This window comes from Athene cunicularia, assembly GCF_003259725.1.
Source record: "Athene cunicularia isolate RWA chromosome 1 unlocalized genomic scaffold, athCun1 chr1_part1, whole genome shotgun sequence".
Taxonomy (NCBI): Eukaryota; Metazoa; Chordata; class Aves; order Strigiformes; family Strigidae; genus Athene; species Athene cunicularia.
The window spans coordinates 24,259,594-24,276,661 of NW_020799091.1; the positions used below are offsets into that span (position 1 = coordinate 24,259,594).

The 17,068-nt window shown below is 35.9% G+C and overlaps 1 protein-coding gene across 1 annotated transcript in view; it reads left to right on the forward strand.

The window, feature by feature from the left end:
• The window catches only part of NBEA (neurobeachin), a 414,406-nt gene that overhangs the window by 158,865 nt on the left and 238,473 nt on the right, over positions 1–17,068 (forward strand). Inside the window, exon 36 of the mRNA XM_026862195.1 lies at positions 8,877–8,941. Within this exon, the coding sequence (XP_026717996.1) occupies positions 8,877–8,941 (65 nt within the window). The remainder of the gene's footprint in view (positions 1–8,876; positions 8,942–17,068) is intronic.

The window sequence follows — 17,068 nt, forward strand, 5'->3', positions numbered from 1 at the left end:
CAAACAAAAAAACCCAGAAAGATTTGCCTTGCCAGTGCAAATTCAAAGCAAATTCTCAGTGAAGAAATTCCGTGATAGGTTTAGCTCTGAAAATATAGGAAGAGCCATCAGCCAGACACTGGAGAGATTTCAGTACACACTAGCACATCTAAATATGCATTTTGCCTCGGAATACAGGACAGCTCCTGGGCAGCTGCCCAATACAGAAAAAAAAAGAATTGTTTTCTGGTCCCTACAGCTGACCAGAAGAAGCCTGAAATGTGGGATTCATATAACAGAAACACAATCCGTGTTTCTTGATACTAAACATAATCTATTCAAGGCTTTCTAGGAAATTTTAAGTAAGAATTCTCCAGGTCTGCTGTACAGTGCCTTCTTATCGAGCACCATTCTTACAGGTTTTTTACCAGGCTCCATCTTAAGACAACGTTATTTCTGTACTACACTGTTTGTATGTATGTTACATTTTAATTTTACGCATTATTAGAAACCTTTTAATTTTCATTATAGATTTATTTGTAGTAATTTTGTATGTTTACTCTTGTTGTCAGTATTACAGTCATCATTAATTATTCTTGCTGGTCCTTATTTATTCTTTCCAAAGGTATTCCTAGAGTTCTTATACTCCCTAATTTTTGTCTGGTAAATGATAGGTCTTTCAGAGTAACTGTGATAGTAGCACACTACAGAAGTGTTTGCTTTTTATCTTTTTGACACCAACTGCAGTAGGAAGGCTGAAGATAAGTTAAATAGTGGCTGTTTCTCTTAAATCTCAAGAACAATGAACCTGAGACTTAATCCACTTAGGAAAATAAGTCAGATATAACTTCACTGACGAAATTAAGGTTGGATATGCAAATTTCTATGGAGATGTAATTTTTTTAATCTTTCTTTTTCCTAATCATGGAACAAATTGGATGTTTCACTTTTGGCCATATTTTCCCAATTGTCCTGTTGGATTATCCACTGTCTCTTATTTGTACCAGTGCAACTAGGAGGAGACAATTCTGCATATCATATCACTGCAAAAATCTGAATTAAAATTTGATGTAGAAGGGAAGGACACACAAACACATATGCAAACATGCAAAAACTTACTGTTTTAATAATTCTGTTTTCCAGCATATCTTGAAAACATTTATCATAACAAAGTTCTGGATCTGCTACACTGCTGATGTCCTGCAGCTGCTTCTTTGCTAACCTTGCTTTTGTAGCAGTGCTGATATTTATAATACTCACAAACACACTTGAAAACTGTTCAGACATTTGTTTCCTGGTTTAGTGGGTTAAGCTGACTGAGACCCTAGTTCAAAAGCCAACAGAGCTACTCAGAGAATTTGAAGTTTGCAAATCTGGGAGCACAGAGAAGAGAGAAAACACCACTCATGTCTTCATGGATGCAAGCTTTAAATTCAGATCTCTGCATCTAATTGAATCTTACTCTTAGGCTGCAATTTCAATCATCATCTTAGGCTTCTCTCTGGCCCAGATCACCCTTGTAGAGGTATCATATCTTCTCCATGCCTAGCTCCATATTCCTGCTCACTCCCTTTCACCAAAACATGAACTAGTGGAAACAGTCACATCAAAATAAAAAGTAACTCTGAATAAAATAGTAATTTTAAAATTGTTATACTTCTAGAGTAGCTATGAAAGCAACAGCTCATAGTAGGTGGCAAGTAGGATGCCTGGGGCCATAGGAAAGAAAGGCTGCCTCTGTGGCAGTCAAGAAAAAAGAAAGAAATTTTGGTATTTAATGGGAGAGAAGTAGGTTAAAACCAAAAACAATCCCACAGATTGTCATAAAATGGGCAAAGCACTAGAAAGGTGTATGAAAAATATCATCATGTAGCTCCAAATTGAGGCTTTGTAACTTCCACTTTTACCACAGGCTCAAATTTAAATTCAATAAAGTCTTTGTAGCTGAAGCAAGTACTTTCTCTAATATTTTAATCATATTTGGACTATAAAAATGTCTAACAAAAGAGCAATATTTCTAATGTGTTCTTATCCATTATCGAATATGGTACAGGTTAAACATGTACTTATGTTCAGTTGTTGATTTGAGACTCTTCACAATCCATCACATGGCCTATACACAAATATGTTGTTATACACACTTAGTTTAATTTCCAAAATCAGAAATGAACTTCAGTACTAGCTATAGGGGAAGTAGAAAACTTTTTCCTTTATATTTTTTTTCTCTAGAAATTAAGTCATTTGTTGAGGGGGCAGTTGTTTTTTGTTTTGTTTTCCCTTGGTGTTTCTCGCTTGCTTTATAGAATTCTGGAAGTTTTCCATTTTTTTTTTTTTTTTTTTTTTTTTTTTTTTGTATGGAAGGTCAGAGAATTTTCCTGCATTAATTTCTTGTTCATGCGTGGAATGTTGTCCAGCCCAATCTCACTCTTCATCTCTTTGCTATCTGCTTCTGATAATCTATCTTTCAAATGGAAACCATCAGTGTATTCTTTCCTACTTGTTGGGCGATTTTAGTTTCATGATTATTCCGTGAGATGTACTTCCAGATTCCCATACACTCAGAAAACTCCTTCTGTGCTTTGCCCTTAGTAATAAGCATGATCTCTTCTTCAATATGTTCCTTACACCACACTCATCGTGGAACTTCTGGTCCTTTCTCTTGCCTGTCCTTGTCAGAGTACTTTTGTCAAAAAATGTCAAAGAATACATTTATTACACATCAGTGAGATGCTGATCTGAACCTGCTCTAGATTCATGGAAAAACAGACAGGATCAGAAAACTGTATGAATTACTTTCCCTATATGGCAAGGTGTCTTCGCCTGACTTCTCTAAGTTGCCTACAATTGAGAAGAATCTTAGATCAGAGGAAAACACCTAGAAAGTCAGAAAAAGTCTTAAAGAGCTGAGAAAGGGTGCAAACTCTCATTATTTGAGACCATCATTATTAGAAAATTTACCATAGTTTTGAGGGGTTTCACTATATATATAAAACTGAGATAATGTGAGGAGTATTTTTCTGTATATCAGAGTGTCTTCTCTTTAATGGTGCATTTTGGAAGACTTCAAATTAGTTATCCACCTTTAACATCAAAGACTGGTTGAATAAGTGGACTGGCTTTTAGGACTAATAGCCATACCTAGCAACACATGTTGTTAGTAATAATTTTAGTGTCTACTAAATGAACTATTTTTCCAGTCAGGAAGTAAGTTCTAGAAGTTGTGGAGATGCAGGTATCTTCTAACACATATCTTCTGTCTGTATTAGAAGATAGGCAGAATTTCTACAACATGATGAATGTTAATATGGTATGTATCATTTAAATAAATTTGGCCATTTCCCTAGAGTTATTTGGATAATGTAAATGTTTTTGTAATTGTTATTTTTTTTAAATTTTTTTTCTAAGATATCAATGAAATGTTCCCCCAGGAACATTTGACTTAATTTCCAAGATAAATTGGGCAATTACCACAGGTGATCAGAAGGGCAATGGGTCTATATGTTTATAAGAAAGCAAAAAAATAACATATTAATTCAAGTCCAAAAAAAAAAGGAGGAAAGATTAGACTTTAGTCTTGTGAAAGTGAAATCTAAAATTTCTTATTACCTTTGCTTCATTGTTAAATTCATGTTTGCATAAATAGAAAGTTTCACATCCTTTTCCTTTCTGTGATTTGGCCAGAAGCCTGGTGTATTCCAATACTGGCAGATTTGCCTTCCAGGAGGATGTCATCAGCCATTCTACAATTTCCTTATTGTGGGACATAGTCACTTTGAAAATGGATGACCTATCATCAAATCCTAAAACTGATCCCAAATTTACTTGAAAGAGTAGACCAAGCATACATTTTATTTACCATATATCAGCAGTATACATATGAGCGTAAGAGAAGGCAGTGAAATTTGAGTTCTTAGATCTGATTCTCATTCCAAACAATAATGGAAGGATTAAAGACTCCAGTATCTTTAGATAAATTATTCTAGGAATGGTAGGGACAGTCCAGATCTTAAAAACTCTATAATCTTCTCAGAAATTTATGAGTAATCTGCTCAAAAATTTATGAGGCTGTATCTTGAAATCAGTTGGGTTTTCTGTTTTTACCTACTTCTAACAGACATGGTTTTCTTCTATAAAGATTTCCTTCAATCTTGTAACATTTCCTTTGAATGTTTCCCCTTCAATGAAACAAAGCAAGTTATTGATGATTTTAGAAGGTAACTTCACAACATGGAGTTCAAACCCAGGCTAAATTACATGCATGTTGTGAATTGCAAACACATTTTTATAAAATTTCCTCTTCCTTCTTCTGATAAAAGGTAGCACCTGTTTAGCTCCATACAAGACTTTTTTCTCCAAACATATTCAAGGGTCTAGAAAGAAGAGAGTCAATATAATAGAATTTCATCTGTCTCACAAAGTTAGGATTAAAATACAGTGATTGAGGAACTGAGCTATCAACTGAGTTAATATCTTAGACTAGAAAATACAGTAAATATTCAGTATGTCAAAAGGAAAAGAAATAGATTAGTTTAAGACATGAGGAAGAGAGAATTGCCAAAGCAGCAAGAAGAATTGTGGGATGATTACTACACCAGGTATCTGTCCATTCAGTAACTGCAGTTTGTTGAGAAACTTGTAATTTGTGTGTGACACAATTTTAGACTTCCTTGGAGAAAGTGAAAAGGGAGAGAGCTGTCATGTAAATTATGAAAACTGAGAAATGATTATTTCTTTTTTATATAAAGATATTCTGTCAGATTTATTATTTAATTTTTAATATCACAATATATTTAAAAAGAAATTTTCTAATGATTATGAATAAAAATTTTTAAATGGTAAACCAAAGTTGATTTGGAAAAAATGTTCTTAGCATGCCAAGCCTAGTTGTTCCTTTTTTTCTCTTTCACTACTCTTTTTTACCTGTGCAAATTTTCTGTATCGATTTTACATGTTAAATTTGTTAATACTCTGGCCTCTTTTTTTTTTTTTTTTTTTTTTTTTTTTTTAAGTGTACTGGGGATTAGAGAATTTTAAAGAAATGGGACTAGGTAGGTTAACTGAAAACTAGAAGTTGTAAGGATATCAGAGAGTAAGAAAAATATTAAAAAAAACCCAAACAACTGAATTTCACAAGTAATATCTGTACTGTATTATGGTTTGTTATTTAGAATTTTTAGCCTTTACTCTCAGAATCACAGAATCATCTAGGGTGGAAAGTATCCTGGAGATCATCTAGTCCAACCGTTTGCCTAGCACTGTTCCCACCTACAGCATATCCTTAAGCTCTAAATCGACCCTACTCTTGAACACCTCCAGGGATGGGGACTCCACCACCTCCCTGGGCAGCACATTCCAACGCCTAACAACCCCTTCTGGAAAGAAATACTTCTTAATATCTAGTCTAAACTTTCCCTGGCGCAACTTGAAGCCATTACCTCTTGTCCTGTCACTTTCTACTAGGCTGAAGAGACTCATCCCCAGCTCTCTGCAACCTCCTTTCAGGGAGCTGTAGAGGGCGATGAGGTCTCCCCTCAGCCTCCTCTTCTCCAGACTAAACACCCCCAGTTCCCTCAGCCGCTCCTCATACGACTTGTGCTCCAGACCCTTCATCCCAGTTCTGTTCATCTCCTGCCTCCTCTGCATGGACAGTTTCATAACTGGATTCAGTCTGAACCTTCTGTCAGGGAACATGTACTGATGCTTTCTGGATGCAGTGATGCTTCTCAAGCAGCAATGGAATAGAGGAGGACGACAATAGGGTGGGGTCAGGGAGGTGGCAATTACCAATATCCTAATAGTTTAGTACATTTTTGATGTCTTCAATAAAAGTTTGCATAATATAAAATATTTAGAACATAACCATACTGGACAGTAATTGAACTGACTGTCTAAAGTTATAATGTTCATTATTGTGTATGAAGACAACTTTTAAATTTGTTTCAACATGAATAAAGTTAAAAATGAAATTTGATATCTTCATTCTGTTTTCAGTACAAAGTAGTAGTAAGTGATATCATTCTTAAACACTGCTTGTGTTAGTCTCTAAATGTGCCTCTATCTCCATGTCTTCTATACCCTACCTTGTTCTGAGAGGTGCACTGCTGGCAGCAATAATCATCCCCCCTGCCCTCTCAAGCAGGACCCCCAGGGGAAGAAAGGTCGATGCATTCCTCTTGTATAGAAGAAATTATCTGGTATACGGTCTTCCATTACTTTCGCATGTAATTGTCATCAGCATTTTTGAGGCACAGAAATTTCTCTCAGCTCTTGTTTTAAGGCCCAGAAGATTCAGGATATAAACTACACTAAAACCACCTGAGATGTAGTGTAGTCATTCAAGCACTTAGCTGCTAATAACTGCATGTCTATGCCATGATTCTACTTGCCTATAGCATAAATTTTCCAACCACCGTTACTACATCCATTACATTTGGAGTTTATCTTTCTGCTTCTTGCCTCTTGAGTGTGAGAAAGATTTTTCTGTCGAATCTAAGATAATATAAACAAAATCGTGCACATTCTTTGAGCATATAACTCCACAACTTAATCCAGTTCTTAAAGTGCATGCAGTGACCTGAATGGCCATTACAAAGGCAACTGTAATGTTGGAATTTCTACGTATTTCAGTATATTGTTTGGGTCTTTGGTGGAAAAAAGAAAACCAGGTGCCTCTTCTCAAGTGCAGTTCACCTCTCAGCCTTGTGAATCTCTTAAATTATGCCTAAAACTGAGGGGAGATTGTAGTAATAATTATTCCCTTGTTTGTGGATTAATGGAGGATTGGGAGTTTGTACTGAAGTTTTTAGTAGCAAATTTATAGTGAAGCAGTGCATGAACCATGAATCCAGGTTCTTTCTGGTTCTGCATCATTTACCACTAGTTTTGCATAGATAATTGGGCAGGTTTCACACATTTTTATAATGAATAATTATTTTGGATAAATGGATGAGATTTTCCACCTATGGAGACCTAAGGAGAGATGTGTTTGTTTCCACATAGATACTAATGACTCTTTAAGTACCTTAAGATCTCTCATCTAAAATCCAGTTAGACATTTTGGATGTCCTGCAGTATGTGAGACATTTGCAGTGAGCAGGAAGATCTGACAAAGGACTTCTTGGTCTTTTACAGGCACAGGTAGACACTCTGTCTCTCTTTAAAAAGTTAATTAGCATGCTCCAGCTGTTTTAGGAAGCCAGGTTTTTTTTTCCTCTGCTTCTATCTTTTCAGCTTCTTTCCTGAATCATAGTCACACCAGTTCTGCTTTCCTGACTGCAAGGTCAGCAGCTGTGGAGCAGAAAAGCACCTCAAAAGAAAATGCTAATAGGGGATTTTGTAGTGTACAGTAAAAGGCTGTGATTTATATATATATATATATATATAAAATAATGCTACACCTCAGATACTATCTCTAAACCAGATTACTGTTTTTAAAAATGGCACTAGATGCCCATGTTTCGGCAACTGAATCCTTTCCTTCTTAATTTCTCAGAGTGAATTTGTACTATACCAATGTGATTTAATTGTTTCCAAAAATTAGATCATTAGGCTCACTTCAGTTACTGGATTTAGAAAAGAACACAATCATCAGCACTGAAGAAAGAGCATGTTACAATGATTTTCTAGCCCACAAGCTCAAGGTTTGAGTGCTGATACTCTGTATTCCCTAATCAGGACCTACCTGCTCAGTAATGGGTTAAAACTATATTCATTATTTGGTATTTTAGTAGCTTGTCTCTCATAAAATCAATCATGTGTACAAGATTGTTGTTGTTGAGGGTTTTTTTAAGATGCATCACTTGGTCAAATCTGTGAATATTCATAGGATTAGTAAGAAGCACCTTGCTGATTAGTGACTAGTTTTCACAACTATTCATTGAGAAAAATTTTTTATCTGTGCAAAGCTATCTTCTTTTTTTGCCCATATCAGGAAAAAAACATTGGGAGTTTCTGCCTGATCTTTTAGTCTTGAAAAAAAAAAAAAAAGAAAAAAAAATCGTTATAGTTCTGTAACACTAACTCTCTCTATGCATTTTTGTTTATAGCGTGAAGTCTTAGAATAGAAAATGTCTCTGAACTGTAATCCAGCTAATGCATTTTCTTTTTTTTTTTTTCCTGTATGATGAAAAGGAAATTATTATTACTCTAAAAAATTTTAAGGAATTAGCCCCAAGAAAGTAACTGGGAGATATCTCAGCCTTTCTCCATCTCAAGTATCAAGTCTGTTGGTATGATAAACACAGTGGGTTGAATGGCTAAAAGCTCTTTGTGATGCATTGAGAATTTTCTCTTGGATTTAGTGATATGTGAAGTAAAAGTTGTTATCTTTTAATATCTATTAGGTGGTTTAAATCAGTTTTGAAAGTTTATCGTGGAAATCCATGTTAATAGTAAAAGAATTTTAAAACCTCAGTTTGTCATTAGCTACTGTTTTTGTTTTCACTTATAATGAAGAAGAAACAAAGATCGAACTCAAAGAGGGATGGACAGTACACAGATTATCACCTTCCCTATTTGATAAAATGTACAGGCTGTAACAGTGAAGAAATGTGAAGAAACTACTGCGGCCTCACTTTGTTGCACTTAATATGTTCATTGGGCAACTGTATGAATTGCAGAAATTAGATGTGATTTCTTCTCTAGACAAGGAATCCAAAGCTTGCTTAAGGGTGAAACAGAAAACATGACCTTCTAAAATTTGTTTGAAAATCAGAATGAGTTACACTTTTTTAATTGAGCAGGTCATTCTAAAAAAAAAAAAAAAAAAAAAAAAAAAAAAAGCAAAGCATGAAGAAGTTCAGCCTAAATTCAAACTCCTTAGGAAGTCATCAGGGTCGGCTTCAGAAATGTGGTTTAAAATCCTTGAGTTTTGATCATGATGTATTTTATTTTCTTAGGAATGGCAAAATTCTATTCAGAAGAATGCAGGACTTGCATTTATTGAGCTCATCAATGAAGGAAGGTAATTAATTTTAAAGCTTTTGAACAAGTAGTCATTTTGCATTTATTCCATTGGGTGATAATACTTCCTCACCATCTGTTCCAAAAAGATTGTGAAAAAGGCATTTTAATTAAGAGATTTATTGTATAGTTGCTATATATAGTAAATATTTAATTTAGAAATGTGTAAATTCTGAAAATTTTGTTTATTGGAAGAAGGAAATACAGCTCCCATGAACTGTTAGAGGTTTTGGATTATTTGAGAATTGAACGACCGGTTTCCAGAGCAGGAAGGTTGTTTTACCCAGACAGTCCAGGGATCCCAATCTGTAAACCCATCTGCTGCTCCATCTGTTTTAGAAGCACAGCATTCAATGTACAGATGCACTTCTCTATACTATCATTTCATGAGGAATTATTTCATCTAGACTTTCTGGTCCAATCTGAGACCTGTAAAACACACAGGATATTATGTTTATAAGAGCTGCCTTGCTTTTGCAAATTGTTAAGATACTTTCTTATCAATCCTCAGGTTATTTTAATGCTATATCTATCTTCTACGCTGTGCAATGTTTGTCAGTACTTCCAGCCAGCAAGCTGGGAAGCAAAGGGGGACTCTTTGGCCTTCCTAGTAGTGGAATGACAAAGACAAATGGAGCCACGTGGGTAATGTGTGTGACTTGTACTGGCCAATACAGTAAATCCATTTGAATACAGATGTCTTGATATGTGCAGCTGGGAAAAAAAAAAAAAAAAAAGCAGTATGCCTGTTGAAGAGATGTTCATTTTATGTATGTATGGTTTCTTTTTTTCACCAATGGCATGTCATTACCAAAGTATCAGATCTTCTCTTTATTATAGTATATTTTTTTGTCTAGCTATTTCCATCTTTAAATCATGCATTCATTTAAAACCAAGTTTAGAAAACAGCAGCATGTAGCTTATTACCCAGTTTTTGGCTGGTGTAAATATTCTTAGATTCCCTGTGCACACTGGAGTAACACTGCAATATAGCATTTGGAAATTTAGTCCTTTCACTGGAAATTCTTCTTACTACGAAGTGGCAATATGAGTTTACACCATAATAGGGCTTACTTTAGTGGGTCATGTACTGCACATTATGCAATAAATATTACATGGTAATAGACTGAATATTTATAGTAAGCTTATGTTCTTGGATAGTAATACAATGCCATTTTGACCTTTTTTATTTTCTCAGCCAGCGTAGTAAGTTCAGATATTATTTCATGCTCACTATTGATAAAATGCTCATTCTGAACAAATCCTACATCTGTATAGTTTTAGTGGTCAGGTATTAGTGGACCCCCTACTCCCTTCTAAAAATAACTCTTCAAAACAAAGTAGTATTTAAGAACTGCTGCTTAAATCCAAAGGAATGTCTAATCAAACTGCCCTTAGACACATGTTCCTCCATATACTTTTTTCAGAAAGGTGGTTTAGAACCAAGTGTGTGCGCATTACTAGAATGCTCTCCTTTGCAATCAGCCCATTTGTTTTTAATTTACCCTTTTGGGTATAAAGATAACAATCCTTTAACTGGAAATTGCTATAAATATTTATTCTGCTTAATAGCTAAACTTGTGAATGCAATTCATCAATCATAGCTAGAGAATGCAATTGTGCGGTTGTCAACAATTAACAGGACATAAACAGTTGATGAATGTGTAGCTGAATTAAAGTGCTCCCTAGGATAACCTGAAATTATAAACTGGATCATTTAAAGGAATCTAACAAAGGATCTTTATAATTAAAACAAAGCAGGGTTAATGAGATGTAAAATTGCATATAATCGCTGTGCAATAATGATTGAATTTTAAATTATTAAAAGCAAAATGAAGACTAAGAATATCTTGAAGGAGTTTCTGGATAAGATTTTGAGAGATATGGGTAATAAATCAACAGTTTTGAGAAAGCTTTTTCTTTTGAGCATGGAGGAAAAGGCTTAGATGTAATGCAGAGGATCATAGTTCTTAATAATTTCAGTTAGATGTTTCTCTGGTTTTATATATGGATGCTATAAGGGGATTTTCTGAGTATATAACTTTTGTTGTTTATGCTTGAAATAATTCAAGTGCCTTTCTGATCTTTGACTTTAATAGAAATGTTCTGAAATAAAACATTTTGGTTTAGTTGGAGTGGAAAAAAAAAATCTATATTCCTGTCACTTTAATAAATTGCATTTTCATTTTAAATCAGTTGATTTATTGTGTTTGTTTCTGTTTTTTCTTGGTTTAGACAATGTTTTGTTAGGAAGGTCGGAATGATAGAATTCAGCATACAAACACTGATACAGCTTTCTAAAAATAGGAATTGTTATAACAGTTTTTAGTATAACAAGACCGTCTGACTATAGATTTAAATTAATATTTAAGGGAAAAAATATGCAAATATATTTAATTTGGAAGTGTAGAAAAACACTGTCTATAGTGCACCTGAAAGATTTAGACACATCCTTGTTATGATCTTGAACTTTATGCTTCTTTTTAATCAGTCTCGTGCTATGAATATGACGTTGAGGGTATCACACATGTCAGGATCTTCACTGATAGCAGCTTAATTAGGATATCAGATTTACATTAGGGTATACACATAAGTATGCTTCTTAATAAGAGCTGGATGCATCTGCAATGTTGGCTGTAAAAGGAGGCATGAAAAGATTTCTTTAAGAATTATGTGGGAGGGAGATTACAATGCACATTTAAGTGGAGTGGTGGTGGATGAGGTCAAAAGAAAAGGGTGCAGGGTCACAAGATGAGAGAGAAAATAGAAGCACCCATCTCAATTAAATACGTTCACAAATGCTTACAGTTTGGGTAACCTGCAGTAGAAATTACTCGACATTCAATCGAAAAACTATGATGTCACTGGAGTAAATGAGATTTGGTGAGACAGCTTGCACTGCATGACAGAAGTGCTGTGATGGACAGATACAAGTTCCTTGGGAAAGATAGGCAAAAAAACCAAGGAAGGTGTGTTGCCTTCTCTGTGAAGGAGCAGCTGAGATGTGTGGAGCTCTTCAATGGGTTGGATGACAGTGTTGTTGATAACTTCCAGGACAGGATGAGAGGAGAATCCAGTAAGAGTGACATTATGATGAGAGTTTGTTACAGACCACCCATTCAGGGTGAGGCAAAGGAAGAAACATTCTTTAAACAGTATGAGGAAGTGTCTGGATCACAAACTCTGGTTCTCATGGGGATCCTAAAGACCTTTCTGACATCCTCTGCAAGTGCAACAAAGTGGGATGCATGCAGTCAAGATTTCTGAAGGGTAGGGGGGGAACTGGTTAATACAGGATGAACCAACTTAGAGTGACACACAGATGGATATGCTATTCATTAGCAATCAAGAATTGGTTTTGCACGTAGTAATGGCACCTTTGACCATAATTACTATGAAATAGCGGAGTTCGAGATCTTAAGGGAAGTGAGGATGGAGAGTAGCAGAGTACAAACTTCAGGAGTGCAGATTTTAGCTTGTTCAGAAAGCTGATAGGTAGGATCCCATGGATCCCTCCACATACATTTGTGGAGGTCAAGGCAGGTCTGGAAAGATGGCAAGTCTTAAAGTCAGCATTGTCCACATGCAAGAACAGGAAGAAAAAAGACAATTTATCAAGGGACTTGTTTGGCTAACCAAGGAAATTATAGTAGAGCTTTGATGCAAAAAAAAAAAAGAGTACGTAGGACGTGGAAGTATCTAGTAGCAGGCTAGAAAGGAAGAATTTAGAAACATTGCTTGAACATGTAAGGAATGTTGTCAGGAAGACCAACACTCAACTTGAAATGAGACTTGAAAGAGATAACAAGGACAATAAGAGCTTCTACCACTTCATTAGTAGTAAAAGGCTGACCAAGGAAAATGTGTCCCATTGCTGAATGGGATGGATAATTGATTTAGTGACAGATAAGACTGAGATGCTCAATGCCTCCTTTGCCTTAGTCTTCACCAGGGTTTCTCAAGCCTCTGTCTTTAATGAAGGGGTTCAAGGAGAACTACCAAAAGTGGACAAGGATTGAATCAAGGATTCTTTGAGACAACTTGTCCCATACAAGTCCAGAATACATAGTCCTTGTAAAGGCCAATCACTATTATCTCTGAAAGTGCAAGGAAATTGGGGCAGGTCACAGGTGCTTGGAGAAAGACAAATGTTGCACCCACCTTTAAAATAGACCGCAAAAGCCAGAAAACCATATGCTGGTCAGCTTTTCTTCTGTTCTTTGCAAAAACATGTAGCAAGAGCTTCTGGAACACATTTCTGGTCGCATGAAGGAGAAGGTAATTAAGAACAGTCAGCATGGATTTACAAAAGCTAAATTATCCCTGACCAACCTGTTTGCCTTCCATGATAAAACTAGATTTGTCAACACAGGGAGAGCAGTGAACATAATTTACCGTGACACTGGCAATGTCTCCACAGTGTGTCCCATAATACTTCTGTATCAGAGTTAGAACACTACATTCTGAATGGATGGACAACTAAATAGGTAGAAAGCTGGCTACATAATGGGGCTCTGAGTCTTGTGGTTAATTGGTTGTACTCTACCTTGATGCCTTTCACAAGTGGAGTATCTCAGGGGTCTATCCTGCCAAAGAGATGAATGTTACAGGTCATTATCTATTAGTCTTTCAAAATTGGATTACTATCCTCATCTTCAATTTGCTTCCCCCTTTACGTTTTCACAGAACTCATCTCTTTAAAGAGATTACTTTGTCCTTTAATTTAATTTCCTTTATTTTATACAGAATTTCCCCATTTTAAATATCAGGAGCAGTCTGATCATCATATAAAGTTGAGGAAACATGAGAATATATTGCATCTGAGATTTAAAATTGTAAGCTTTGTTTCTGTAATTTCATCTCTGTACCTAAGTCTGCTTTCTGCCCTTAGCCATGAAAATACATACTTTTGCATATCCACCTACCTGAACCTCCAAGGATACTTAAAATTCACAGGAGGCCTTTTTCTTTTAAATCTTGTTTTGATGAGAGGTTTCGCTAATTTCCTGGAAAGAGTAGCGGAGTGTTTAAATAGACTGGAAATTTGTGTTTGTTTAAATTTAGATGAATTGCTGATTAAATCCTGAAAGGAGGCTAATAAAGACTTACATTCTTTCCATGTTACCTCAACTAGGATTGTTGGGTAACTGCAGCAAATTTTCTTTTGGACATCCTCTGTTGCAGTTTGGCAGTTCTGATATGTTTGGTTTGTGGTAAATGAGCTCACAGTCATTATTCACTGTCTGCAATACTTAAATGTTCAGGCCTTGTGTTAAAAGGTATATCTATGGTGCCATTTGCCATATTTGATTTATGACGTGCATTTACGCTTGGGTCCCTAGATACCCCTTGAAGAACTCATTTAGTAGTTGGGTCCAAGAAAGAGGAAGAAAGGATGCTGTTCCTTGTTTCTGTCTTGAGAATTGTCTTGATCACAGGAGACTTGAGGTTAGAATGGATATCTCATCTGAATCATTCAGGAATGCAAGATACTTGGTCTTCAGACGTCATGGATGTTATGTAGCTGAGGGCTATCAGAACAATTTTCAAAGGATTCTGGTTAGGTGCTCAAAATCCAATACATGCAAATCCAGGCAGAAAATAGCACCGGGGAAGCTGTAGCACTCAGATACAGTCTATAAGTAAGAACAAAGGTGTTTGATTATTCTGTCTGTGACAGATATAACCAAATTCTGTTGCTGTATTGTCACACTTACTGAGGGTAACTTTTGATTGGAAGAATCTTTTATCCACAGCGAGTGGCTGTTTTATGGAAATTGATCCTAAATGTCATCTTCCATTGGAGAGGATTTCTGTCATAGATACTTCTGTAAAACTGGGCACTGAATGTCTGTATCTCTGCTCCAGCTGAGGCATGCGCTTGAGGTCCCTGTTGCATGTGCTTTTTTATAATCTCATATTCTTTACTACAGCTGTCCTTGCCGTACCTCTAGACTAATAATCAGCTTGTGTTGGACAAAGCACACATTGTTATGGTAACCATCTTGTGGGGTCAGTACAGCTGGAGTTCTTAGATGTGTTAGAGGTCTTTGAGGCATTCTTTGACCTTCTAGGCTTGCCTGATCCAATCATATCTCAAAGGGGAGGCTGATTCTGAGATGCAAGCAGTCTCAGTTTTAACTGCTGGTCTTACGATAATTTCGAGCATTTCTCTACTATATTCTTCGTTGCCCTTTTGCTATAAATCAGACCCCTGTGTTAGACATGACCTTCTAAAATTTATAGGAATTTACATTCAAAGTATTTATAGCAGCACTGCATCTTGTAGAATTTCAAACTCTTCAACTTAGACCAGTTTATGAATCCTATTATAGATACTAAGTGCAACAATAGGTTTGATTTCTTATGAATGACATTAAGAGTAATAATTGTCAAAACAACTGTGTTTGGTGAAAAAGTGGCATATTTCCAGACTGCTTCTTGGAAAAATTAATCTATGGGCATCTGATGAAAGTAAGTCAGAGAAACATCTGTTTCCCTGGACATGTGAGTTGGCAGAACTTCAGGAATGAGTAGAGGAAGCAAGACCTCAGCTAAATTATAACAAATGTTCATTTTGTAATCTGTTTTGAAAATTGCTGCTTGGGAATGATCTGCTTTTTTAGTTTATCTCAAATGAAATAAAGGTTGGATAACATAAGAACAATTGTTTTATCTAGTAACATAATAGCTATGAGCCCTCTTTCTGTGTGAGATTATTACTAGGGAGAACTGACTGCAGGATAGAATAGTTAGTGAGATGTGAGTTTTCATCCTTCAGTTCAGATAGATATACAAATAGCACTGGTTGTCACAACCTATCCCAATCCATATCTAAATGTGTTGCAAACACTTTATGGTTTTTACATGTTTCCAAGACAGTTATAGTCTTATCACTATCTCTATTTCTAAAACTGAAAAAAAAAAACCCCACAAACAACCCCAAACCTCTTCCGGGCTCTGGCTATTTACCTGAATGACTTCTTGGAATGTGGAAACTCCACAATCCAGCCTATTTAAACTCCAGTATCTGAAAAACAGAAGCATCTGATTGATTGCACGTACTTTTTCACAGCTTCCTTTAACCTGTAAACACTCTGGACTTCTAAAGAAACCTTGGTGAGTACAGGTTCAGCTAGAAACTTTACAACTATCTGTTCAGAAAGCTCATTTCCCTATAGAAGTATATCAGGATTTGAGTCACAACTGATTTCAGACTGCTTTGTTGGTGGAATCCTTACTGAAAGTCCTTTGATTAAGTATAAAACCAAATCAAACCCATTTTGTAGTAAGGGAGCTTTAACCATGGTTCATAAATTTGTGAGCATTAATAGAAATCAAGCTTGTTTGGGTAAAAAGAAACCATAAATTACCAAGTTGGTGTTTAATCTCTACCTTATGCAATAAGAATTGCCACTCAAAGAGTATAAGATTTTTGCTTGGTCATCAATTCCTGGTTGAGGAAGGACACAGCAGCACACTTGGCTTCAATTCTGGTAGAAGTTCCAGTGGTGCAACTGAAGAAATGATCACACAGGATAAAGCCAAATGTTATTCTAGGTCAGTGTCTTTTCTCTTTTGGTAAATAATGAATTACTGAAAAACAGCATAAAAAGTACAGCAAACCTATGATGACACTTTTCATGTAACTCCTTAGCCCTTTGGGAGGACTATTTGTGTAGAGATTAAGTATAACCAGAAGGCCTGATTCATCACTGTCTCAACATCAGTCTATCTACTAGGTCTTTTGAGGGTGGTTCTTTCTAAGGGGGGATGAGGATTTACAAGAGTGAATGAGGACCGTGGGTATAATTCAGTCACAACAAATGTTCTGTAGTCAGTGATAAGGAGATCTCACTGAAGAACATGTTTTATTTCCAAAGGAGAGTGAAAATGGTACTGCTCTCAAATTTCAGCTCTTCCCTCTGTTTAGCATTTTGTGCCTCAAAGCTCCTTCTTACTTTCATTGGTCACTCCAGTACAGGATGATGGTTTGGGAAAGATGCAGAGAATAGACTTTTCCCCAAAAGGGAGTGCTCTGTAAAAATCTGTGAATAGGAAACATAGTTGGGCAGATGACTGAAATACCAATTAGGATGTACTGGATGAGTTTCAAAACTACATTAAT